Source organism: Osmerus eperlanus, chromosome 24, assembly GCF_963692335.1.
Source record: "Osmerus eperlanus chromosome 24, fOsmEpe2.1, whole genome shotgun sequence".
NCBI classification, from domain to species: domain Eukaryota; kingdom Metazoa; phylum Chordata; class Actinopteri; order Osmeriformes; family Osmeridae; genus Osmerus; species Osmerus eperlanus.
Genome location: NC_085041.1, coordinates 3435563 through 3461902, shown reverse-complemented (window position 1 = coordinate 3461902; position 26340 = coordinate 3435563). Strand labels below are relative to the sequence as shown.

The following is a 26340-nucleotide window of genomic DNA, read 5'->3' as shown; positions in this document are numbered from 1 at the left end:
TGTCAGGGAGGCAGAGATAGTTGTGATGCTACAGTACAGTGAGATGGATGAACAGAGGGAGAGGGGAAGGGGGAGGGAGGGACTGGGGTTGAAATCAAACCGTGTTCCCGACTCGGGCTGTCCCTGCCATGGGGCTGACAGAGAGATGGAAGTTCTCCTGTCAGGAGATGGAACCGCAGTGGGACGTCTATCTAGAGAGCTGGAGAGCCAAAGATGATACCAGGTGCTCTGAACATAACTCCGTCCTCTATGGATCCAGCTACTGGAACTATAACATGTAGACAATGTGATGAAATATAAAACACACATACAAAATTGATGTGGAGGGTACCTCCATTTCATACAAGGGGAAGGATACAATTTGGGGAGACCAGAAGTTAAAGCCAAATATTGAGTGATCCCCAACTCATCCATGTTTGATGGGGTTTAGTGTGTAGTAGTCAGTATTTCTAGCCAGGAGAGGAAGTATGTGTCCGTATTGCAGCTTGGTGTGTTTGAAGAGAGCCTTGGCCGTGTCTTTGAAATCATTCTTTCCAGCCAGAGAACTTCTTTTAGAATATCAGGGCTGTGCTTTGTCTAAGACTTCCACACACACACACATTTTCTTTCTATTTCTCTTATCTTCCTCCCTCCATATCGCTCTCCCCTCTCTGTCTCTCTCTCTCTTTCTCTCTCTCTCTCTCTATTCTTTTAACACACACACTCACATGCACACGATTCAGTCCATAATGACACAGCTCTCAGCCCAGTCCCAGGGGGGACAGCTGGCCTTTCAAACCTCACCTTCGAGGGGGATTGTGTGGGGGCAGGTCTGACATGCATTTCTTTCTGAGGTTTTATTCCGCCGCCTGGCAATATGAGCTTCTCCCCAGACTCCCTCTCCACATCCAACTGTTTTATTACATTCCGTCTCGGAAATCTCGGAAAATGATTCCTACCGGGGAAAAAAAATAAAGCACTTTTGTTGTGAATTATGGGATTCAAACCGTTGGTCCTCCTGCACAGCACGGGACTGTGTTAGCCTGCTCAGCTCAAGCCTAGGCGTCGTCTCGGCGGGATATCCACTATCAGGAAGGGTTCCTTCTCAGCTATGTGACCACCGAAGCACCTCTTTCAAACCTACAGGCTCTAAAAGCCTTATAGAAAGGCTCTGTCCTCTGGAAGCTCACCGCTGCCATCTAGTGGCGACTTGCGGACACTGCATCATGTTTGTGGAACCGACCACCTAATCGACTGGATGAGCAACGTGTATACATGTTTATATGCATGAGGACAAATTAGACTGCAGAAAACAGCTCCTTCGACTGTTTCAGGACAACATGGTCAGGGCGTATGGTAGCCCCTGCATTTGCTTGTGTCCTAAAAAAGTGAATGGGGATCGAATCGAATCCTCTTGTCGTGTGTGTTCTTGTCTGTCTGCAGATCATCATTCTGAAGTACACAGACTACGCCTGGGTGGCAGAGCTCATCCAGGTCTTCGTGGCTGTCAGTGTCACTGTGTCCTTCCTGGTGATGGGGTCGGCCATGAAACACACCAGTACGTCCCTCCATGAACCCCGGCTACTGAACCTTACTGTACTGTACTGTACGCGCTGAAATGAGGCCAGACATTTCCTTTGTTTCGACATTATTATATTTAGGCTGTTTAAGAGACTGTGCAATACATCTCTAGTTGATTAGGTGGCTGTAAAATATGATGTGGGTTTGTCTTGAGTTCTTTTTTTTACTGTAAATCTTGGATCTTAACCAGATTCTAAATCGGAATCTTAATTTGAAATCCATATCTGAATGTGAACCTTCTACACCCAGCCAGATGTAGCGTGCTACATATGAGGCCGTCCTAACTGAGGTTGTGTTCCCAGTCGATGGCCTGGTGACTTCCCTGTGGAGCTCGAGGCTGGAGTGGATGACCAGGGCCCTGGAGAGACGCCTACCCCAGACCTTGCACAGCTGCAGCGCGACAAGGTACACCGCATGGAGTGGAGGTAGTTCGGTGAGAGGTTCTGTGTAACGATTTCCCCCATAGGATGAACCCCAGGGTGAAATACTGCACTTCCCATAGTCAAGTGGAGTAAGCTTGTTATACATCATTGTGTATCTCACTCCCCTACTTTAAAACCCGTACAGAATGTTCTAGATCTTGTGCTAAAATCCATCTAACACACCGCAAATACTAATGCAAAGTATTCCCAAACTTTTTTACAGTTGCGGAGTGTTAGAATGTCTTTGGTCCTGACGAGCCAAGTTGAATTCTTTCAGTCTGCTTCTCGTCTAGGTTCTCATCAGGGCTTGGGCTCTGCACTCACATCACCCCGACATGATTTCACAGTCCATTTCCTCCCCCGCTCTGTCTGACCGTTATAGCGCTCTCATAAAAAGAAAAGAATATTCCCCTGTAATAGAAAAGGTCTTGGTGCATTCAGGATGCTTGCTTTGACTAATTAAGTTGATTTCATGGTCGAAACCCAATATAATCCATCTCTCCCTCTCTGTCCATCTGTTCTGTTCTCTCTTTCGCTCTCTCTCTCTTCCCTCTCTCTCTCTCTGTCCATCTGTTCTGTTCTCTCTCTCTCTCTCTCTCTCTCTCTCTCTCTCTCTCTCTCTCTCTCTCTCTCTCTCTCTCTCTCTCTCTCTCTCTCTCTCTCTCTCTCTCACAGTTTGACCAGTGGGTTCGTATCTCTCCTGGCGTTTGGCCTCATTTTCCTCGTGGCGGCCGGTGATCCCAGGGTGAGTGATCCTTCACCCAAACCAGATGACCAAAGGGGTTTGCATGTGTGTTTTGGGGTAAATGACCAAAGGGGTTAGCATGTGTGTTTTGGATGAAATGACCAAAGGGGTTAGTATGTGTGTTTTGGGGTAAATGACCAAAGGGGTTAGTATGTGTGTGATCCTTCACCCAAACCAGATGTTTATTGAACAAAAACAATCTTGAATACAACAATTATTTGATGGCGTAACCTACTCATTCAACAAATTGTCATCCTAAATGGAGAAAAAAATAATCCATGGTGATGGAATGGTGGTTTTACCTGATTTGTATCATCTCTGCTGTCACATGTGGGCATCTCAGGGCTTTGTGGAAATCCTGGACAAGGTGGTGTCCTTCTCTCTGAACACTGAGGTGGGCCTGTTTGTCTTCATCATGTTGAGAGTGTCCAGATTGGAGAGATTCCAGTAAGTATCGCTGAACTCACAATTGCAGTTGTGCAATGTTCGAACCACGACCACACACACCATGTTGTATCTTCCTAGTTAGACTCTAGTTCTGAACCATCTCTACAGTACGCTCATTTATGTTTGCTTACCAACTGTGTGTAGGAATATACACGTATATAAATAGGAACGTGAATACGCACTTTCTACTCTTTCAACTGAACCTGAGAAGAGTCCCAATGCTTCTCCCGTCAAGCCATTTCACACAGCCTTGGAGATGTGTGGAAATGAGACGTGGGAAATGAGACCCAGGAAGTGGTATCCACTTCCTGGGTGTGGACCTCTCTCCCTCCCCAGGCAGCTGTCGGTGCCTCTCCCTGTGAGCCGCCGGATGTTCGGCCTCAGCTGGGTCCTGCCCTGCTACTTCCTGTTTGCCGTGACGTACGACGTGCTTCTCAGCCTGGAGGAGCTCGCCCAGAACCTGGCCCCCCCTGGCCAGCCGGCCTCCCACCCCAACGCCTCCCTTCACTGATCGGCCCGGGGGTGGAGGGGAGAGGAGGACAGACACTGATGCTCCGACGCCTCTCCTGTTAAATACCAGGCCACGAAGCACAGCAGTATTCCAGGTATAGAGCACACCTGATGACCCCACACTCGGGGTGTTCATGTCAAGACAAAGAACAGACTCGCTTCACTGTTTATAGACTCTTAATGTACATGAAAATTATATGTAAAAAATATAGCCGATACCTTATTACAAAGCACCGTACAGTAAATCCATACATGGTATAGTATATACTGTATGTAATAATCCATGATCCCTGCGGGATTCAAACCAACAACTCAGGTGTTTCCCAGCTCTAGTCCATTAATTAATTTAAATGTCAGCTTTATTTAACCAGACAGGTCTTCAGAGACAATTCTCTCATTGAGGAGACATTGATTAATGACAGCCCCCATCGTTGCCTCAGGAGCTAGCGCCTGTCATTTCATTGCTGTCTTCCTCTCTCTCTCTCTCGTCTTCCTCTCTCTCTCTCTCTTGTCTTCCTCTCTCCTGTCTTCTTCTCTCTCTCTCTCCTGTCTTCCTCTCTCCTTTCTTCCTCTCTCGTCTTCCTCTCTCCTGTCTTCCTCTCTCTCTCTCTCTCTCTTATCCTCCTGGCTAATCTTCCTGTCCTTCTTTTGCCTTGCTCCGGTCACCTTTCTATCTCCTTTCTTCACGTCTTCCTCTCGTCTGTCTGTCTGTCCTCCTGCTCTCTCTCTCTCTCTCTCCTGGAGGTGTCGAGGCCCAGGGCCCAATGCAGTTGGCCAGCTCACTTCCTGTTGGTTCGGTTTTCCAGTCACACACTTTGGGTGTGTGCTTGATTAAGCTTCAGCAGGCAGTCAGACTACCTAATGATGGTCTTCTTAGCAAGTCAATTAACAAAATTTGCATGCGTTGAACGCATTTTCAGGCGTTAAATCAATTGCACCTCAAATGTTATTGAAATATTTCAAATATACTTATGTCTGTTTGTAGATGAATATACACACTGTACACCAGCATGTCCTTCTCAGCATGAATGTATTTAACACAAATAAACACATGGAATTGTAAATAGACATTTTGCTTACACTCACCCACACATTCACACCCACCTCACCAATACAAACTTTTGACATAGGGCTGTTAATGTTACATGTCTCCAACACATTAAGAGTCAACGTCGATTAATATCAAAATATATTTTATTCTGGACTTTTTTTCTGATCTGATTCAAATTACAACAGATCGATGCGATGCAAGTAGAACTTGCAAAGAAAAAGACAAAGCAAAGTTTGACTAGAGAAACCAAGAGTTGGGTGGTGTGGACAGTCATGATACTTTGTGGAATCCCCCCAAAAAATACTAATCATTCAACTGGAACAAACTGTACACGATTATCTTCAATAAATCAATTTTCAACTCAGTTTTTAAAACCTACAAAGAAATATGAATTACAAAAGTTTTTTTTTTTTTCCTTTCTTTTTTTAGAGTACAAAATGCCTTGGGAGGGGGGGGTGGGGGTCATCCACACCCATCCTAACGGGGACTGTTAGTAGTCCAGGTCGTGATTACGAAGGATAAAAGCACGCACGAGGACAGTTATCATGACGGTTATCACAACCCCCATTGCCTTCCTGCATGCACAGTGATGTCCAGATGGTGACCTTTACAAGACACTGACCTCAGGACAACTGTGTGTAATGTAGAGGACAATGGGACAGCACATGGTATGAGATTAGACAGGAACACACTGCTGGACTAACCGAAAGAAGCATACTGGATGAAATGGTGTTGTGGTACCCACTCAATATGCTTTCTTCTAGACCAGGAGTTTGTTCTCGGTCCGGGCCATCTCATCGCTAATTTGAGGCCCAAATCGTAAAAAAATCTGTATTAAGCCAATCTCAAACTAAAAGACAAGGTTCTGGTTTCCCTGGCGATGAGTTGGACAAGTCTGAGACGTCAAAATGTGTCTGTGGAGATCTTCTGTTCTGAATAAATAGACCAGGCTTGCGCCGTGTCCCGGACCAGACCGTCTTCTATGAAGATCTTCTAGGGTCGTTTTAGCCCGGAAATAGACTTCATCTATCTAGCCACTACCTTCCCACAAGTACAGAGAGAATACAGTAACTTGTGACCCCCCCCAAAAAAACAGAAACGTTGCCATGGCGACTGATCCCCTCTGATTTTGCTCAAACCCATCGATAGCTTTGATCTGTGAATAGTTCAACTACATGAAATTCAGCACAATATCTAGAACGAATCGGTGAATGATAAAGTTGATCCAATTGCAAAAAAAAAAAAAACGCGTTGAATGTCATCGTTTTGGGTACATGTTCGGGGAGAAACCCAACACTGGCTGACACGGCTGCAACACGTAGTGTTGTTTCTGAGTTCTCCTCGTACGCAGATATTTCGAAGCAACCTCTAAAAAGGTAGCGACGATCACAGACATGCGTGGTGAACTCCGAGGTTCCTCTAAGACGTTAGTCCGACTGCACCCACGTTTTTCCCTCAGGGAACTTGTGTGGGACAAAGATTAGAGAGTTGTTTCGTCATTTGGTCGAGAAGGTGAAATTAGCTTGGCTAATAGTGGCTGTCCAGTTGTCAAACATGATGGATGGTCTGTTGGTGCACCAGAACTTGCACATTTCAATTGCATCAATCTGTCACACAGCCTTCCCAGTTGTCGTTAACAAATGTTTCTCATTAGAAAAAGCTAACTTAAAGCAAGTCTTTTTCTCATTAGAAAAAGCTAACTTAAAGCAAGTCTTTAACTCTTCATCTATATAAGGGTGCCTGTTTGACCGGTGAACCGCAACGCATTGTACATGTCACTTCCCTCACACAGGACAGGGAACAACCATTGGTTACTCTTTCAACCAATGACATGCTGGATGTTTCCAAGTGGCAGCTCTGGCCGTACATTAGTCTGGGGAATCATGGATATATTTCTAGCTCCATCAATAGTGCGCAAAAAGAGCCATGTCAATGGTTTTAAAGCATCTAGGTGTACAATGCATCTTTTTTCATGTGCCCATGTCGTTTTAGTAAAGAATCCATTTCTCCTTCTGAAGAAAACAAAAAAAAGCTACTGCATTTAGATGTCAACCGTAAAACCGATGGATGTCAACAGTAAAAACTACAATGTAAAAATGTAGACAAATGAAAGGGGCTGGTGAGTCTGCACATTGTATTTACCCCAAAAAGCAGATATCTATGACTTGTGTGTGTGTGTGTGTACAAAGAGGATTCCTCCACCATGCAGATGTGACTCCTACCCCCTCCATCAAATGAAAATTTCAAAAGTTGAAATAAAATAAACATTATTTTAAAACCTATCCAGTTGCCGGGCTGGGAAAGCTGATATGTCTGCACACAGAGACTGAACTACAAACAAAGATTAAAATCTTTTTTTTGTGTTTTTGTTTTGATGAGCATGGTTTTTAAAGATCAAAAAAGCAAAATAGCTTTCAAATTTTGGTACATATACGGATCTGTTTTTTCTTTTTTTTTTCTTGTTTTTTTTTTCTTTTTTTGTGTCTGTGTCCTTTTTCATGTCTCTGTTAGGAGTCTCTGCACAAATAGACACCTCCTTCCTTCCTTCCTGCTGGACCTGCTGTGTCGGGTGCTCGTTTCCTGTTCCTGCTTCCTGCTTCCTGTCTGTAGTGGGCCGGCCATGGGTCTGGGGGGCGTGAGTGAGCAGTACATGGGGCAGGGACAGTCATTTTGGCTATGTACACATTCATAGTCGGTCCATGGCTTCCAACAAGCAGCAGAACTATTTCCGAAGGTCTAATACACAAACCTGGAAACAAAAGTAACAATTTTAGCCAACGTTTCTTTTTTGGGGCACAATTTCACAACTTTGAAGGTAAATAAATTAAGGGGTCTAAGGCTGTATTTCGTTCCCATAGCAATAGAAACAAGGTTGACATGTTCAGAAGTGGGTGCAGAGATGATGAGGGTTGATGGTACTTACAGATCCATCTGACGCACTGGCTCCCACTTTATCTCCTGCTGCGTTCCAGCACACCTCAAATATGCCCCCTGTCCCTCTGTAACTGTGAACTAAAGCACCAGTCTGAGAGAGACACAGCGAGAGAGAGAGAGAGAGAGAGAGAGAAAGAGAGAGAGAGAAAAAAACAGAGGTCAACACTGTATTCGAGTAAACAACTTTCGTTTCTTTCAAGAGATCAACACAAAACGTTCTCACATCCCAAACAAAAACAAATAACACCACGCCGACGCGCGGCTGGGCGACCGGAGCCCCCGTACCTGGGTGTTCCAGATGTGGACACACTTGTCGAAGGAGCCGCTGGCCAGGTGACGCCCGTCGGGGCTGAAGGCCACGCTGTAGACGGGCTCCTGGTGTTTGGTCAGCGTGTGGATGCAGATGCCCCGGTCCACGTCCCACAGGCGCACGGTCGAGTCGAACGACGCGCTGAGGAGGGGGGAGAGAGCGAGACAGTCGGTGTCGGATTCGCCTAAAACGGCGTCCGGGATGTAACAGGGTAGGTAGTGTTCTCTCAATTAATCACTCGTGACAATCATGACAGGGAGTCAGGTGGCTGAGTGGTTAGGGAATCGGTCTAGAACGACGCCGGTTCGATTCCGGCCGTGCAAAATGACGTTGTGTCCTTGGGCAAGGCACTTCACCCTACTTGCCTTGGGGGAATGTCCCTGTACTTACTGTAAGTCGCTCTGGATAAGAGCGTCTGCTAAATGTAAATGTTTATTGATTGACTTCTGACATTTCACAGATGTGTTCCCCCCGGGTTACCTGGCGAGCATCAGGTTGGCGTTGGGGTTGTTGGTCCCAGGCCCCGTGGGGCTCCACTTGATGGTGTAGATCTCCTTACTGTGGGCCTGCAGGTCGTGGACACACGAGTCCTGCTTCATGCTCCAGATCTAGAACAGACAGACAGGCTCTTAAGCGGGAGCTAGCACAGCAGACAGACAGGCTCTTAAGCGGGAGCTAGCACAGCAGACAGACAGGCTCTTAAGCGGGAGCTAGCACAGCAGACAGACAGGCTCTTAAGCGGGAGCTAGCACAGCAGACAGACAGGCTCTTAAGCGGGAGCTAGCACAGCAGACAGACAGACAGACAGGCTCTTAAGCGGGAGCTAGCACAGCAGACAGACAGACAGACAGGCTCTTAAGCGGGAGCTAGCACAGCAGACAGACAGACAGACAGGCTCTTAAGCGGGAGCTAGCACAGCAGACAGACAGACAGACAGGCTCTTAAGCGGGAGCTAGCACAGCAGACACAGACAGACAGACAGGCTCTTAAGCGGGAGCTAGCACAGCAGACAGACAGACAGACAGGCTCTTAAGCGGGAGCTAGCACAGCAGACAGACAGACAGACAGACAGGCTCTTAAGCGGGAGCTAGCACAGCAGACAGACAGACAGACAGGCTCTTAAGCGGGAGCTAGCACAGCAGACAGACAGACAGACAGACAGGCTCTTAAGCGGGAGCTAGCACAGCAGACAGACAGACAGACAGGCTCTTAAGCGGGAGCTAGCACAGCAGACAGACAGATAAACAGGCTCTTAGCGGGAGCCAACACAGCCACAGCAGACTCCGGTTGCCAGGTTTGGTGCCACAGCAGACTTGTCAGGGTTGCCAGGTTCGGGTGCTCACTTTGAGGGTCATGTCGTCTGAGCAGGAGGCCAGCAGGTTACCAGTTGGGTCCCATTTGATTGCATTAACTTCATTCTGGAGGGAGGAGATACACTTTAGTGAAGGCCGAGAGGAGGCACGCGAGAACACACACACACAGGGTTAAGACTCACACACACACATACACGTGCAGAGAGCCGGTAGCAGGGCGTACTCACTGTGTGTCCCTGGAATGTCTTGATGGGCCGGTCCTGGCCCAGCTTACATACGTGGATGCACATGTCTGTGCTGCAGGACGCAAACGTGTTGTTGCTCTGCCAGTCCACATCTAGGGCAGGTGCTGTGGGCATCAAGGAGAGGGGGGGAAATGAGGGGGGAATGAAGGACACACAGGGAAGGGGTGATCGATATTCATGTTGTCAATAAACAGACCCATTTACAGAGATTGGAAAGGAAGGTTTGTCGTATTGTGTGCACTGCTGTGAAATCCTGCTCCGTTACCTGAGTGGAAGGGAAACTGCTGCTTGGCTTCTCCTGTGTGAGCGTCCCAGATGATTGTAGTCTGGAGGAGAGACACGCAATATCAAAACCGGAGTACTTCAGACTGTCTTAGTTTCTACAGTATCAACTAAGCTGAAAGACGAAAGGAAACCGTTTCAAAAGTACCTCACAAGCAAATTACCCAGCCGAAAGAACAAGGGAAAAAAGTGTTTGAAATATAAATAAGACTCACCTTATCGACACCGGCACTAAGGATGAAATTGCCTTTCTTATTCCACTTCAAGGCAAAGATGGGGCCTTTGTGTTGGCCTAATGTGCTGGCCAGGTTACCTGGAGGCCACAAAGATCATCTGTGAATTCTCATCACACGGTTTCAGATTTTGCTTTTACACGGTCAGTCAAGCTATAAGAGGTTATCTGAGATTTAGAGGCGGGTGGAAGTTGCGACTGACCATCTTTTGTCCATATCCTGGCGAAGCCGTCATATGAGCCTGTGGCCAGTAGTGTACCTTCACTCTGTCACATGACGAAGGGAGAGCTCATTAGAGGGTCATTCATTGGTTAAAGGTGTGTGTGTGTGTGTGTAAGCAGCACTGCTCGTACATTCCAGTCTAGCGACGTGACGTCCTTGTTGCTAGGGACATCCTGGCCCCCCTCCCGGATGCAGTGGCGCAGCACCAGCTGGGTGGAGCTAGATGTGCTGTTCTCACTCAGGTTCCAGATACGGGCCGTCGAGTCCCCAGACCTGGAGGAGGAGGAAGGGGGTCAGATCATTCTGGAACAATCCAAAACATCAGAGGGACTAGCTAGCAGGGGTAGGCAATCCTGGTCCTCAGAGGCCGCTGTCCTGCATGTTTTAGGACATTCATTTGAATCATTTACATTTAGTCATTTAGCAGACGCTCTTATCCAGAGCGACTTACAGTAAGTACAGGGACATTCCCCCCGAGGCAAGTAGGGTGAAGTGCCTTGCCCAAGGACACAACGTCATTTGACACAGCCGGGAATCGAACTGGCAACCTTCAGATTACTAGCCCGATTTCCCTAACCGCTCAGCCACCTGACCACCCAGAGGGAGAGCACAGTGCAGTGAGAGGGAGAGCACAGTGCAGTGAGAGGGAGAGCACAGTGAGAGGGAGGGAGGGAGGGAGGGAGGGAGGGAGGGAGGGAGGGAGGGAGGGAGGGAGGGAGGGAGGGAGGGAGACTGACCCGGAGGCGAGCAGGTCACTGACAGGGTTCCATGCGCAGATGAAGACCTCTGACTCGTGTCCTCTCAGGACCATGGCCTTGTTCTGTGGGATCTCCACATCCCCATCCACCTCCATCATGTCTGCATGGTTGTCTGGGGAAAGCACACCTGTCAGCACTACACAAAAACAGTTTGGTATACCACCTCAGAAGTATATACTCGCTAAATAAGTATACTACAGTAGAAGTATTTATTCACTAGCTAAGTATGGTACAATAGTATACACTGACTAGCTGAGTATGTGTTCAGAAAAGTTGAAGCTATGCAATGGAGCCAATGAAAAAAGAGCCATGTGACCGTTGCATGCCTGTGTATGAACTGTGGAGAGTGGTTTCGTTTAAATGGTTAGCTAGCACAACATGCTGACACACAACTTTGTGACCACCATGTTTTGTCTCCTTGTGGGCCCGCCGCAAGTAATAAAGCTTTCTTAACTTCTTCACCGACTGACAATGCGCAATACTTGATAAATATTAATATTTCTTACAGTATGCTACAGTAGTATACACTCACTAGCTAAGGCGTGGGCTCCGTTTTCATCCCCGTTGGACGTGTTCTCTCCGTTCTTGGGGTTCCCCTGCAGGTTCCCCCCCGAGGCCGGGGGTCCGGAGGCCGTCTGCTGCTGGGCCAGCTTGTCACGGTATGCCTGCTGGCGTGTCTGGACCACGTCGGGCATCACCGCGTCGATGAGCGACAGAGACTCGATGGGCCGCCCGTCAAACAGCGTTCCATCCTTGAGAAGGCGAGAGGGGGGAGGGTTTTAACAACACCACACTCTACTGACTGTACCATTACACCAGGAAATAATAAAGATACATGTGAAAAGTTTCTTGTTGCTTTCAGTATTTAGAAGAAAAAAAACTAGTATTATAATGATAGTTTATGTATTAATATAACTATTTATATATATCACTCATACACACACGCACAGAAAAGCATAACATAGAAAAGTGTTTGTGTGAGAGGTGTGTGTGTGTGTGTGTGTGTGTGTGTGTGTGTGTGTGTGTGTGCGTGCGCGCGCGCGCGTGCGTGCGAGAGAGGTGTGTGTGTGTGAGAGAGAGGTGTGTGTGTGTGTGTGTGTGTGTGTGAGAGAGAGAGGTGTGTGTGTGTGTGTGTGAGAGAGAGAGGTGTGTTTGTGTGAGAGAGAGGTGTGTGTGTTTTGACTCACCTCATTGATGCTGACCTCAGCCTCCACGTACTGCAGGCCCTTCTGGATGATGGAGATGAGAGCAGCAGGGGGCACTAGCGCGCCGTTGATGTTGGACTGGCTGATGTGGCTCTCTATGCCAAACGTGAACGCAGAGTGGGAAAACCCTGAGGGGGGAGGAGGAGGAGGAGGGGGGGAGGGGGTGGAGGATAAGGGAGGAGAGGGGGGAGGGGGAAGGGGGTGGAGGAGGAGGAGGAGGAGGGGGGTGGAGGATAAGGGAGGAGAGGGGGGGAGGGGGAAGGAGTGGAGGGGGGAGGAGGAAGGGGGGAGGAGGGAGGGTTGAGAAGCAAAACATTTCACAATAGAGTCCCAAACCACAATTCAAACCACAGTAGGGATTTAGCCTGATGTTTTTATGTTACTATAGCCATGTGTAAAGCCTGAAGATTAAAACAACATTATTATTTAATATATAAATAACAGATTAAAAAAACTGCACCACAAAAACTATATTTATGAATCATTATATTTCTCCTTTTTACTTTTATTCATTTCACAAAGCTCTGATGATGTGGCGAAAGAGAACTACAACAAATATTTTGTAGTTCTCTTGAACTTGAGCCGTCTGTCCCCCGGGGGTGCTTGTGTCGTCAAGCATACCTGACTCCTGTAAGTATCTGTACACCAGGAAGTTGACCTCATCACTGCTTATGCTCATCTTTACACCGGGTTACACCATGAGGTCAGCACACTGGACACTGGCCTGGAGAGAGAGAGAGACAGAGAGGAGAGAAGGAAGGGGCGAGAAAGAGATTTTTTATTTAAGACCCAGTCATCATGTCATCGTTCAAACAGCAGAATGCACTAGGATCTGGGGGAGGAAATGCACCTCCCCACGCTATCACTGTTCAGCGTCGAGTAGCACTGTTCTCGGTCAGAGGTCAAAGGGGACCCCTCGTTCCGCTGCTGACCAACACTGTTCACACAACAGACACGTGACATACTGAACTGAAGCCTTCCCCACAGTGTACCTTCCACAACAAAAAGCTTGTAGTTCGGGACGGTACTTTGTGTGAAATGTGCATTAGAGACCCGGATAAGACGTTGCAAGACTCCAAAGATCTTTGGGCTATCTCACCCTAGGGAAACTGTTTGACAACAGCAATGCTGTGTGTTCGCCATAACAAGGAGCAGTACCTAGGGCCGCCATGCCACTGCAGTGGCGCTGTTGAGTCGTGAACCGAGCCAGGATCTCCTGTGTTGACAATGGGAAGGTGGGGGATGGGGGAGCGAGGGAGGGAGGGAAATCTCTCCCTGAGCTCAGCCCTGACAGCTAGCCTACCACAGCCTTGAACAGTGCAGCTTGACTCTCCTCGGTGGAGTTAGAGGACTGAGAAAGCACTGATATGGAAAATTAGGGCCACAGCCAAATTCAAGATATTCTTCCCCCTACCAGTGACGCCAGTGGCTAATTCTTCTGAACACAGAAGTATTCAATACAAAAGTATTAAATGCAGTCAAAACGTTGAACACAATCGATAATCGTGATGGCACTTGTTTGTCATTTTTCAACAACAAAAAATGGAACATCCCATAATATGTCTGCTTGTGTCCAAGCTTTTCGGCTGGACCTGGCTAATGAAGATTAGCCTTGGATCGGAGCCATGATGGCACATTACATACAGCAGCTCTGCGTTCTAGAGATCAACGCCCGTGAGCTGCCTCGGTTGCCCTGACTACACAACTACAATGCCACCTCGGCCCAGTCGAAGCGGAACCCCCCCCCCTTGCTTTGAGCCGCGAACCAACATCGCAGGTCGGAGCCTTGGGAGGGTAGAAAGGGGAGTTTTTCCAACCACATAGTGTTCATAATTAGAACCAGATCCTATAACTAGGCCAGACCTACACTATCTGCTGAGCAATCCCAATCATGCCACACTTGGACAAATCCAGGCTCCCAGCCAGCCCTTCAGAAGTGTAGTCTCCACCCCTTCCAGAGAGGAATCTGTTGAGGGAGGAAGTCATCTGCTCTTAAGAGACTGTCGAGTTTCCATGTCAGGACATTGCATAACTACCACTACTAGCTGCACTACGCTACATTCTAAAACAAAAATAATTCCAGAGTGATCACATTTGTTTTCCTGTTTGAAAGGACACTCTGCTATATCATTTGATACCATATCATTTTGGTTCCTGGGGAAATGGTGCCAAAGCACCAATCTGTCATTGACTAAATATTTTTTTAAGAACTATAGGGGTGTTTTAAAGGGTTGGGGTCAGTGAAGTCATACAACCCTCTATGATTCTGTTTCAACACCTTGAGATCACATGCTATCTCAAACATTCCATATGTAGGCTAGGCATAAGGCAAATTAGAAGTATTTTCTTATTTCAAACCAAGCTATGTTATGAATGTGCTGTTGAACCAACAGCAACCTTATCTGAACCATCTATACGCTTCCGGAGGGAACCCTGGTTAGATCTAGAACCTTCTGTTTGGAACCCCAAATGGCAATTTCTTACCTAAAAATGATTCTGTGTGAAACATGAAAAAATACCTTTTTGGACTGTTCTACTGTCAGGTAAAGACATGTATACAATCCTTTTATAGAGCATAGGATGTGGTTTAGTTGCAAACAGTGACTGAATACTCAGTCACTGCTGTTTCCACTCTAACAGAGCGTTTGGTATGTTCATTCCTTTTTCATGGCCATATTTCAGGCACGAGGTGGTGCATATCTATTTTGAGAGTGCCTAGCACAGCTGTGGAGACACGAGAGCGAGAAGGAGAGGGCGAGAGAAATAAAATCTCACTTTCCCTTCCTGTTGAATACATCTGCTGTTTTGTCTCTGTCTGTGTCAGGTGACACGAAGCAACTTCACAGTGGTGATGCATCGATTGATTCCAGTCGTTCAACTAACGATGATCTAGATTCACACCTTATCAACCCAGTGATGGGTCAGACAATAGCTTTGTAGTTTTTCTGAGTTGCACTGGTCTTTTCCAAACAATGATTAAAAACAAAACGACAGTTTGCGCACTCACCACAGTTCATTAACCCGTATCCTCGAGACATCTCTTAGACGTGTCAGTTGTTTGACCACATACAGTAAACTCCCTAGTTAACCTGAAACTACAATCTCCAGAGGCATGCTTAGTGCAGACCACACTAGTCAGACAGTACGCTACTCCACCCTAGCAGTTAGTCAAACATGATTTCCCTGAAGGCCAAATGCATGCACACTAAATAGATTAGCTCCACAGCTTCAAAATGTACCAACAAAAAAACGCCAACCCAAACCGTGCCCCCGTCATTACATCACGTCAGATGCGACTATTAAAACAGATATCAAAGCCCAGGCTGCCTGATCAGTCCACAGGGACAGGGAGGATGAGCTGTGTTGATTACAACCACATGCTTGCTTGCAGCCTGGACGTGTCCCTACAGATTGAGATAGATGGGGTACGCATAAGATAGGTTCACCGCGAGCTACATAGCGAGCCATTGCATCCAATAACCAGGCAGCGAAAACTAACTGGTCTACAGGTTGGCCAATGTGTAATATTTTACTATGAGATTAATCTACAGTAGTGGTGTAGGAGTGGAAATATTGAACCAGCATGGGAAGACTGTCGATTTTCAGAGAGCCTCACTTCATTTTTGAGCTGTTCATGTTTTGTAGCAGCCTTCCAATGAGAGCACGCCAGACTCTACATTTAAAGAGCTACATAGCAATTACGCTGCGAAGGGAAACCACCATTTTCTGTTTAGAATGCTAGAAACACTGTAGGCTACATTACCCTCCTCCCCCACCAGCAGGACGACGTTCCGAGGTGACAGATGGCACTAGCATGCATGTTAGCATGTGTGTCTGCCGTGTCAACTCCCGGGTCTATTTGGACACGGGTCACCGGGGGCATAGTCACATGTGCTGCTACTGTAATCCCACTGCCTCTGCCGCCACGGTAGCTCGTATCAACAACCTAACGAGGCTAGTGAGGCTACCAAAAACAACCCGCTGTCTGGGAATCTAGATAAGGCTAATAACGACACACAGGGTGGCTAGTATAAACCCATTACTTGGCTACCAAGACCACCGCACTGCCTGGGAAGCGAAACGTGATGGCCTGTCTAGTGACAACTAGCTGCAGAGCTTTGCTAAACTTTACCAAACGGATTGGGACACTAGTTTAGCTCAACCAAACAGAGGAGGGGCCTAGCTACACTGCTCTTGTTTATGATTGCTAGTTTTAGACTTCCTCCACGATAAGAGTCGTCCATGCACCTGATAAGCACCATTTAGTAAAGTGAGTAGTCCTGACCGTGGTGATCTCACTGCCATTGCTGGTTATAGTCCTTTTCACCCACAAGGGTAGGCTGCATGTCATAGAGATTAGATAGGAGCCATTTCAAAGAGCGGTTCGCTCTGCAACTCAACTCTCTCTTTCACTCTCTCTCTCTAAAGTGAAGGTCACAAACGGAGAGGTTACTTTGGGACAAGTTGCTCGTGTAGGTGTGAAATTTTGAAGGCTGTAATGATGGGTCGGAGCCAACTAACGCACCCAAGTGCCAGACATATTTCTGTGGTATTTCAAGAGTAGGATATGCAGTAAAATGCAGAAGCAACCTACCACAAGCGTCTAGTCAAGGATATACATGAGATATATATAAAAATAGACTCAGCTTCATCCATTTGTACAGACTTGCATCAAACCTCTACAGATTTGTATGTATTTTTCTCGGTGCTCTGGTGTGCTGTTTCATAAACCCTTGTAATCCCTCCCAGACATTTGATCGCATTTATGACCTTTACATATGACACGCTGCATTACATGAGCTAATATGTGTTTTCAAATCAGTACCACAGTCAACTTAACTGGTAACAAGCAGCGATATTCACTCAGTGAAGACTTAATTTCTTCAAATGGAACACCATGCAAATAATAACATTCACCCTCCACCTCCAAATCAGTTTATCTTTGTCTCCACTGTAGTTGAACCCCGCCATCGTTCAGCTGCAGCAGGAAACACCAGTTCCAGTTCCTTATCTATAACAATCTGCCTGTGTGGTAGGCAATGCAGTTTGGCTGCCATTGTTCCTTGTCTCACTGCATGACAGACGCCTAGCCTTCATCCATATGCTACAGCTCAAAGGTCAAGCAAGACACAGAAAAGGAACAGATAGGTGAAAAAAAATAAACAACAACACACCTCACCTAGAAACAGCAGAACCCTCCAACAGAGGGAGGGGACGGAGGGGAGAGGGAGAGGGAGAGGAGAGAGGAGAGAGAGAGAGAGAGAGAGAGAGAGAGAGAGAGAGAGAGAGAGAGAGAGAGAGAGAGAGAGAGAGAGAGAGAGAGAGAGAGAGAGAGAGAGAGAGAGAGAGAGAGAGAGAGAGAGAGAGAGAGAGAGAGAGAGAGAGAGAGAGAGAGAGAGAGAGAGAGAGAGAGAGAGAGAGAGAGAGAGAGAGAGAGAGGGGGGAGGGGGAGGGGGAGGGGGAGGGGGAGGGGGAGGGGGAGGGGGAGGGGGGAGGGGGGAGCTGACATCATACGGGTGAAGCTGTGCGCCTAGCAAGAAAACAGCGGCTGCGATACAAACACAAACGGTTGATTCATGGATCAAACGTCTACAGAAGTCTTACCACAGCAGCAGGTCTATCTTCTCCAATCTGTTCTGTAGGGGTGTAATCCCAGACTCTCAGCACCTGCAAGGACAACCAGGGAGGTTAGAGATATGCTACTCAACTGACAACTGACTCAACTGATACATTACTTTCAAAATAGTGCTGAACAACAAGCTCAACAAAGACAAACAAGTAGAGACCATATATACTGTGAATATTTCTCATGAACATTACCACAACAATTACAATATTTGAGAATTTTCCAAAAATCCATGTTTGACACTATCTTCACATGAATTGCCCAGACATGCAGTATCTCATACCATTGCTATGCAAGCACATTTTTTAACACAGAATAAATGTAGGCAGGTCCACACTTGCAAAGTTATCTGTTCAATCTTTGTGGTACTTTGGCGTTTAGCTGAGAGCTATTTACATTTCATCTCACATTTTTAAACTGGATTTATTCACATAAAACATAAATAATAGTGTTACGTGGAACACATTTTGATACGGAAAAAGCAAGCTGCAGGTGACAATGATTGGGAGGCTTACAGTCCATATCCTGAGGGGAATGGAAAGAGCACAAACGTATTTTATGTAAATTAAGAAACAATAGGCTGTATTTATTACACGCTGTAGAGATTAGGGAAAGGCAAGGAAAGGGTTAATTTTAGTAAGACTTCAACCTGACTCGATCCAGATTTTTTGTGAATTACTTCACAAACACACTTTCTTGAAAGGCAAACATGATTGGGGTTTGTCCTGTATTCAGACTATTTGTATGCCATTGGAACAAGGTTTAACTGCTTATATAAAATTAATAAGCAAAAGCTTCCTTTGGTAAAACCAAAATCATTTACATCTCAGTTGATAGTCCCCTCTGACTCACTGTTAGCAGAGCTATATTCAGCCTCAGGCACTCAGTTTCTTTGCAACTGAATGAAACATTCAGCAAGCAGGGAACTTTTGGTCTATGCAAACTATTTGCAACCCATCGCCTATATGGTATAACATGAACAATTGGAGCATTCAGGGGGAGCTCAAGGACAACTGTCTACTATGGTATTGTTTGCCGTGCTATGGCAGTACCATAGTGGCTGAACTTCGAACAGGGTGAACTTGAAATGGACTGCTTACCATGTGACCGACTGTCATTCAGATTGACTGGCAATGCCAATATTACGTCTTCACCCTGAGGAGAGACAAGACAACACACCATTCATCGACTGTCCCCATTAAAGCCCCATTTAAAAATTAAAATAAAATGAAAGTCAGCTGCAGCTAAAGACAAGCAAAAATACTTCTTTCCCAAAATCAGAGTGAGCAAGGTCCATAACAGTTCATCAGGGGTAAATATCTTACACTTGTGCATTCATCATGCAGTTATGAGTATATTGGTTGTGATATGATAAATCCATTAATTTGTTGTCCTAATACTGGGGCTGCTGTATGAAAGCCTGTCGGCTTGACAAAAGGCCCCCAAGTTAGGCCTGCAAGCCGCCGGCCCATCCCCAACACCTTCCCCAACAACGTAGTACAGACCATGAGGATTGTATTACACTGGCCATTCACCAATCCCGGATACAATGCTTGAGCTCATCAGGCAACTTGGCCAGCGAGACAGGCTCCGAGAAAGAGGGAGAAAGCAGGTCCTCCCGTGGACCCTCACGACATGTCAACCAAACGCACCCAAGGCCAGCATTTCTATGGTTACCATCTAATCGAGAGAAGGGGGGTGGGGTGGGGGGTTACGCAACTCCAAATAGACACATGAAAGTGTGTCATCTTTCTGTAATACCCATTTACACAACTCCCATCTTTAGGAAGTGAGCTGTAAGGGCTTGACGTTTGCACGGCCTGTGGAGTTATGACAACCATGGAATTACATGGTCTCTCAGTCAAGCTCAGGTTCAAAATCAAACAAAATTCACTCTTAATGACTGAAAACGAATACCAAGATTAAATCACCCTTGTATTTCTAGAATAAGAAAAAAAAATCCTCAAAGCAACACAGCCATTAGGAAAGGAAGGAAGCAGTGCTTATCTTATTTGCAACCTTTGTGTTAGCTGTCAAAACTAAGGGTACCAGAAAGCTCTGGACCCCTTAAAAGCATAATGAAGCTTGTAATACAAAATGGCCTTGGCATTCACATCAGACCCCTGCTTCTGCCTAGAGAAGAAACAAAAAGGGACCCACAAGCTAAATCTCTTTAAATAATACCACATCACAACCCCCAGCAACTAGTCTCATGTTCACGCTGTATTGATCTCTTGACATTTGGGTAACATATGGGCCATTCAGTTCCATTAATCCAGCAAGGGCTGCCTCTGAGCTTGGACTGCCTTCACATGCTGCCACGGAGATTTCCATCTCAATGCCACTGGCCTGATACATGGAGAATAAACTAGTAATTAGGAGAATATAATGGTTAGTCAAATACCAGGCATTACTGGATCAATGGATGGATTTCATGCTGTGAGGTATGGACTACAGTCACACATACAGCAAAATAAACTCCTCTATTTAGGGTAGGAGGAACATGTATATCTGGGTTTGTAGCCCGGACAAATTGATGATTTGTGATTGAGTCATTGGTCTAGCAAAAATAGATAATTGTTTCAAATGTATGCAATGTTTAGGAGTTACAAAAGAATCTGGTGCCATCCAGTCATCAAATTCTCCATCCTGTCTTTTTTCACATGCTTATCTTTTATCATTTGCATCAGACGCTCAAAGTCAGAAATCAACCTGCAACGTTTGATCTCAGCCAATAAAATGTATGAAAATACCAAACCATAAACAAGCTACTGTGTGGCCACTTTCATGACATGTGTTGCTAATTCGAGGAACAGAAACATTGCACAGTGTCCATTTACACAACAGGTTTTATTTTCTCATCTGTATTTAAGGTTCCCCTTTGCCAGTGCATTAGGACCATAAAAGAGAGGCCTCCCTTCACTCACATTTTAACCCTCGTGCTGCCTTCGGGTCACATGACCCAAAGGTTCACAACGAACCATCGTTGTGTTTACCCCAATTTCACCCAATACAAAAACAAATAAAAATAATTTTCTTTTAACCATTGCAATGTGGGGGGGTCTGAGACAGCCAGACAGTTAAAAGAAAATGCTTCACTTTGTTTTTGTATGAGGTAAATTTGTCGCAATACGACAGTGGGTCAACAATGACTGATGGGTCAGAATGACCCGAAGATAACACAAGGGTTAAAGAATCGTCAGAAAATCAACTCTGCACATTGTTTTTTTTTAGGACAACACACATGGATAGTCCAGAGTTAGACCACATCCAAAGTCAACAGAATACCTTCCATAGAGCATGAGCTTATTTCCAGGTAGCACCACTGACTAGCCAGAATCAACATAATCCTACAGTTTATATTATGGAAAGTGAGTATAGAATAATGCTTGAGCCACTGTAAACCATTAGCCCACAGCAGAAAAACAGGTAGGCGGATTTGTAGTTAACACACAAATGACTATTACTGCCCCATATAATAGTCAAATATAAGTCAGTCAGTTTCTTATGTGTGTATTGTTGGGCTGTGCCTGGCATGGCTTACTATCGAGTAACCACAAAACCAGTTTGACACAAAACCAGGTCTTGCCATTGACGTTACTGCAGCAGTTAGGAGACTAGCTAGCGTTGATACTTCAAGGCTCCAGCATTGTAAAAGAAGGAGGGGCAAGGCCCTAGGCTCAGGGGCATTCTTCAGAATGTTGAACTTGACCCCAGGTCATCACACACGCACGCACACACACACACACCCACACACACACACACATACATACACAAAGCTGGGGATAAAGGGGCAGAAAGCCTCTATGTTATCTGTAGCCAAAGAACTTGCGGTATTTGAAACAATTTGGTCAAACGTCATTTGAATTCTTAACCGAGACACCTCTTAAAGGCTGTGAACTCTGAACAATCTCAAGTCTTCTTTAATGGGAGGACCGCCATCAAAACCTATGTGCAACACTGTAGTGAGTAATAACAAACAACAACAACATAAACAGTGGAAAAATGAATCCCTCTACAGGATAGACAGACACCTACGGTGGAACTATCTGTTCTGTGGGTCCTTCAGAGACTGCCTAGTGGTATCCTAGCTTTCCTCCCTTCCCCCACTCATTCCCTCTCTCTGTGGACATACACACTGTCAAGCACCAGTTACATAACTGTGCTACTACTCCAAACGAATGCCAGCTAGCTAGGCCTCAAGAAAGACACATCTCTGATTAAACCAGCTGGCCAGTGAAACTTCACGCCTGTGATAGTTTATTTATTTATTTTAAACAAATGCGTGTTTATGGGAAATGACACCACGAGGACGAGCAACGCAGTGTTGATTACAGTAAATTGAACTGATCCGAATAAACATTCAAATGCATCATGTGTGCGACCTCAGAAACCAACACGCTCTTTGGATAGCTTCAACCCTAACCACATTTGACATAAATAACACTGACTGGATTATATTGTCTGTTTTGCTTAAACTAAGCCACATAACACACGTCTTGCGTCACTACACTTTTGGGGTTACTAACATTGTGACACATTATCAATCTAGCTACACTATTTAGAGCTTATTGGTGAACCTAGGTTACAGTGTCATCAAATGGAGCTAGCTACAGTAGCGAGGCCAATGGCTCTGTCTGTGATTCTAACTTCCCCTCCCCCACTCCGTAGCTTTGAAAGTGCCAGCTGCATGTCACAGTACAAACTGTCTCATAAGCTCCATTTTGTTTGTAAAATAGACTTTAGGCATATAAAAGTCACCAGTAAATGTACGTGTACTAGTTAAAAAGTAAAATATCCCCAACATGCTTGTAAATGCGTGATGTCAAGCTAGGCCTAGTTATTGCAACTGTAGATGCTTCTAAATTGTACAGTAATGGAGCATTAGTTAGGTCTAGCTGACTGGCTAAACAAAAATAATTTAACTACTCTAAAAAGGACAAAGTTGGTGTTGCTTAGTCTTACTACAAAGCTAGAAAACCTTGTGAAGTTGTAGGAAGCAAGCTCTCAAATCCACCGCGCGCATACTGACACACACTCAGTTTCAAACAAACACACACACACACACACATTCATGCATAAGCGCGCGCGCACACACGCTCACGCTGCCCATCCCCCACCTAGTGAAATCATCAAAATAAACGGCCAAAACAGTTCATTAACTGTGCCAAATGACCATTAAACGGTAGTAATACATCCATACGAGTCGTGGTATATTTTATACGAACCAATACGCCGTGAAAAGCCAAGAAAACACTTACTTAAATATCCAGATCACACAAGGGGTGTCTTCTCTCCAGTGCTCCTTATATGGGTTCTCCTACTGCTCCGCTATTCTCTATAATATCGTCACAATAAAGCGTTATAAAACCAATCCGAGATAGCGACTTGGTAGATAAAATCCCAATTGAGCGATGTGTTTAAATTGCATAAGTGTATAAATTGATAAATCCCTCTAAAATTAGAAAGAAGAGCAATTGGGGTACATTGTAAGGTTGCTTGCTAGTGGAGAAAGAGCCAAAACGTTCAGAACCAGCCAACGGCTTCAGACGCTGAAACACCGAGGAGGTGACTCGACAGGCGAAAATGAGGCAGGCCTAGGCAATTTCTCTCTGCAGCTCTAGAAGCCGTAGGAAAGACACACAAACATCAAAATGGGTGTCGCAGTGTGAAATAGTATTGCCTGCGTTGTTTGAAATGTTTTTTTGTTGTTGTTGTTTTTGAAAATTGTGACTGAATTATGATATAACCACATGCGTTTGATCAAAATCGGACATTTGTGGACGTTTCCATAGTCAATACTTATGGTTGTGAACATTAAGAAAATACAGCCCTTAGGTTACTCTCAAATTCCCTTTTCATTTGACATTTTTCAGATTTCTTTTTTAAAACACTTAACCTAGATGTGGATTAAAAGACACAACGTATATTTATCATATATTACCTCAACCTCTACACTGCAGAAAGTACTTACATTCTTGTATTTCAAGGCATGATTTTTTAAATAATAATCATTTCCCAGAATTTACGTTGGGGGAGGGGCAACAATACACCAATGAGTAATACCATGTATCACCTTTTCCCGAAATGGACAGGCATGCACACATGCACAAACACACAACACAAAGGCAGGGAGTACCTGGCATGAATGTAAATAGTGCCTGGAAGTGGACAGGGACTGGGGGAGTGTCGAGAGGCAGAGAGCTTGAATCTCACGAGGCACCTCTGGGCAGAGCACAGGCAGATTAATGGGCTATACACACACACACACACACACCAGAAAACAGGAAGTCTGTGTGTGTGTGTGTGTGTGTGTCTATCAGTGTCAGCAATGGCCATCTCTCTGTCCTACTCTGTGGGTGAGACGGAGAGAAAGGAGGCAGGGAGGGATAGGAGTATTGTCCTTGTTTTCACTTAGCGATATCTTCTTAATGAGAGCCCTGGGTCTGAGCTCAATAGGCCTCCCCAGGAAGAGGGTGGCCCAGCCCTGCCTGACCCTGAGCCTCCATACAGCATCTCTCCAATGAAGACGTCCTCCCTAGGTCGTTAGTTACCCCGCGCACAATGCCCACCATTGATCACCCCCCCACACACTCACGTACACACACACACACACACACACACACACACGTGTGCCCATCCCCCACACTGACAGCCAGACATAACCTCTATGTTTAAAAGGAAGCTATCTCTGGCTACCCGTTCTGCTTTGAAGGCACAAGCAGTTCAGCATTAGCATTGTAAATGCTGAAACTCTTTCTGTGTGTGTGTGTGTGTGTGTTTTGGTTTTGGGAAGGGACACGTACACACACATGTTGATACAACTGCCTTTTCTGTGTCTGAATCAGACGCGCTGCCTCGAAAAAAAATGCACATGGCTATGTGACAAAGCTGCGTTAGACCTCATCTTCATGAAGTGCTCCGTAATTGTCTGGTTTGGGCAGAGGTATGATTTAAGCATAATCTTAATCATTAGGATTGAAACTGCTGCTGCGGATAAGTGATTAGATTATTCCAGAGTGCCAGAGAGAGAGAGAGAGAGACAGAGAGAGGGGGACAGAGAGAGAGAGAGAGAGAGAGAGAGAGAGAGAGAGAGAGAGAGAGAGAGAGAGGAGGGAGTTCAGAGAGAGAGAGAGAGTCAGAGAGAGAGAGAGAGAGAGAGAGAGAGAGAGAGAGAGAGAGAGAGAGAGAGAGAGAGAGAGAGAGAGAGAGAGAGAGAGAGAGAGAGTTGCATACTCTACAGTCTCTAGTCAATACGCTGTGAGCCAGGCCTGTGATATTTCTGCATCGATCTGAGAACTCTCCTCACATTAACATTTACAAATGGGACATCTGCTTCAGCCTTGTGAGAATGTTCCTGAGAAGACTTGAGATAGAATCTCAGGACCAGGGGAGGGAGAGAGGCTTTACAGTGCACGCCAAGCCAGACAAAGGAACTAGCTTTTTAGGGCTAACTATGATGGTAGGCAGTTCTCATTCAATGCCATAGCAAAAGGAAAGCAAAATCATAGCTCTTGTTAATATGAGGAATTATGTTTCAGAAGTAATTCCACCCCAGGATTAAACAACAGTTAATATCTTACAACGGATTTAAGACTTTGCTGATTATAAGGGACACATTCGAAGATAAATACGATGACTGTAAATTTTTCCAGTCACTGCCTTCATAAACCTTGCCAATAAACACCAGAATAGGGGACACTGAATGTTTGATATATTGTATACTGACATGTCTCAATGTTGTGACATAACTCAATTGGTGAAAAATCATCCCAAAGACTTGTAATGTATAACGTATCAATCTGTAGTACTTCTACAGATGTGAAATGAGGCCATAGAAGGAACTCACGAGGCACTTGAGTACTGTGCACAGTGTTTGTTTAATGTGTGGTGGGGAATGAGAGAGAGACAGTCTTGCATCTCCTCCCCCTTTCTCGCTCTTTCTTCTCGCTCCTCTCTCCCTCGTCTGAATCTGGACTGGGGGAATCTGGACTGGGGTTTTGGCAGCAACAGACAGGCATTTCCTGTAGAACACCTTACGTAATATGTAATTCAATATTTCCGTCTTTAAAAAAAAACATTTGCACCCCATCCATTCAGATAAAAAGTCAGGAATTATTTTTAACGGTCGACTGACACATGCGTCTTCTTCTGAGCGCGGGTGTCAATTTCCACTGCCATATCGACATACCCTCCTTCCATAGCTATCATGGCTGTTTCTGCTGCTGGACAATCCCATGGAGTTTTCCTTCTGTCAGACTGTAGAGGGGAGAGAGAGATTATTGTAAACTATTTAAGAGCTGCGCAGCAACTGGGAGAGATTATGTCTGCGGAAACGAGTCTACTGGATTCCCACCCATCCCCCACGCTCGCTTGTAAACTTACTTTTTGCCTGGAAGGTCACTGACTGCAATAGATAGAATCCACCCCACCCCCAATCCCTTTGCTCAGTCATTCAGGACCTGGGAGAGTCAATA

General features: G+C 45.6%; 2 protein-coding genes across 3 annotated transcripts in view; one reads left to right on the top strand and one right to left on the bottom strand.

The window, feature by feature from the left end:
* si:ch211-51h4.2 (uncharacterized) overlaps window positions 1-3689 on the top strand; it is a 48924-nt gene extending 45235 nt beyond the window's left edge. Inside the window, exons 14-18 of the mRNA XM_062450758.1 lie at window positions 1423-1537; window positions 1863-1965; window positions 2658-2727; window positions 3071-3174; window positions 3511-3689. Coding sequence (XP_062306742.1) covers window positions 1423-1537; window positions 1863-1965; window positions 2658-2727; window positions 3071-3174; window positions 3511-3685 — 567 coding nt within the window. The 3' untranslated portion in view covers window positions 3686-3689. The remainder of the gene's footprint in view (window positions 1-1422; window positions 1538-1862; window positions 1966-2657; window positions 2728-3070; window positions 3175-3510) is intronic.
* A 3396-nt stretch (window positions 3690-7085) lies between these two features.
* On the bottom strand, window positions 7086-23397 carry tbl1xr1a (TBL1X/Y related 1a). 2 transcript variants are annotated; one of them, XM_062450453.1, is made up of 17 exons: window positions 23125-23397; window positions 18964-19018; window positions 17842-17904; window positions 12859-12961; window positions 12220-12365; window positions 11565-11784; window positions 11012-11144; window positions 10406-10547; window positions 10255-10318; window positions 10035-10132; window positions 9803-9863; window positions 9520-9641; window positions 9323-9397; window positions 8460-8587; window positions 7955-8120; window positions 7659-7760; window positions 7086-7484 (listed from the first exon to the last, which is right to left on the bottom strand). In XM_062450453.1, the coding sequence occupies exons 4-17, from the start codon at window positions 12914-12916 to the stop codon at window positions 7458-7460; spliced, it is 1542 nt and encodes a 513-aa protein (XP_062306437.1). In that variant the 5' UTR covers window positions 12917-12961; window positions 17842-17904; window positions 18964-19018; window positions 23125-23397; the 3' UTR covers window positions 7086-7457. The 2 variants fall into 2 exon arrangements, with proteins under 2 accessions (XP_062306437.1, XP_062306440.1); XM_062450456.1 differs by lacking the exon at window positions 18964-19018.
* Window positions 23398-26340: the final 2943 nt, after the last annotated feature.

Bases quoted from the DNA above. Each gene is read 5' to 3' on its own strand.
- tbl1xr1a (XM_062450453.1), bottom strand. From the start codon at position 12,916: ATGAGCATAAGCAGTGATGAGGTCAACTTCCTGGTGTACAGATACTTA. The intron at 10,133-10,254 runs GTCAGTCGCAAC...TGTGGCCTCCAG, and splicing joins CAGGATATGGACAAAAGATG to GTAACCTGGCCAGCACATTA. The intron at 9,642-9,802 runs GTAACGGAGCAG...TGATGCCCACAG, and splicing joins GCAGTTTCCCTTCCACTCAG to CACCTGCCCTAGATGTGGAC.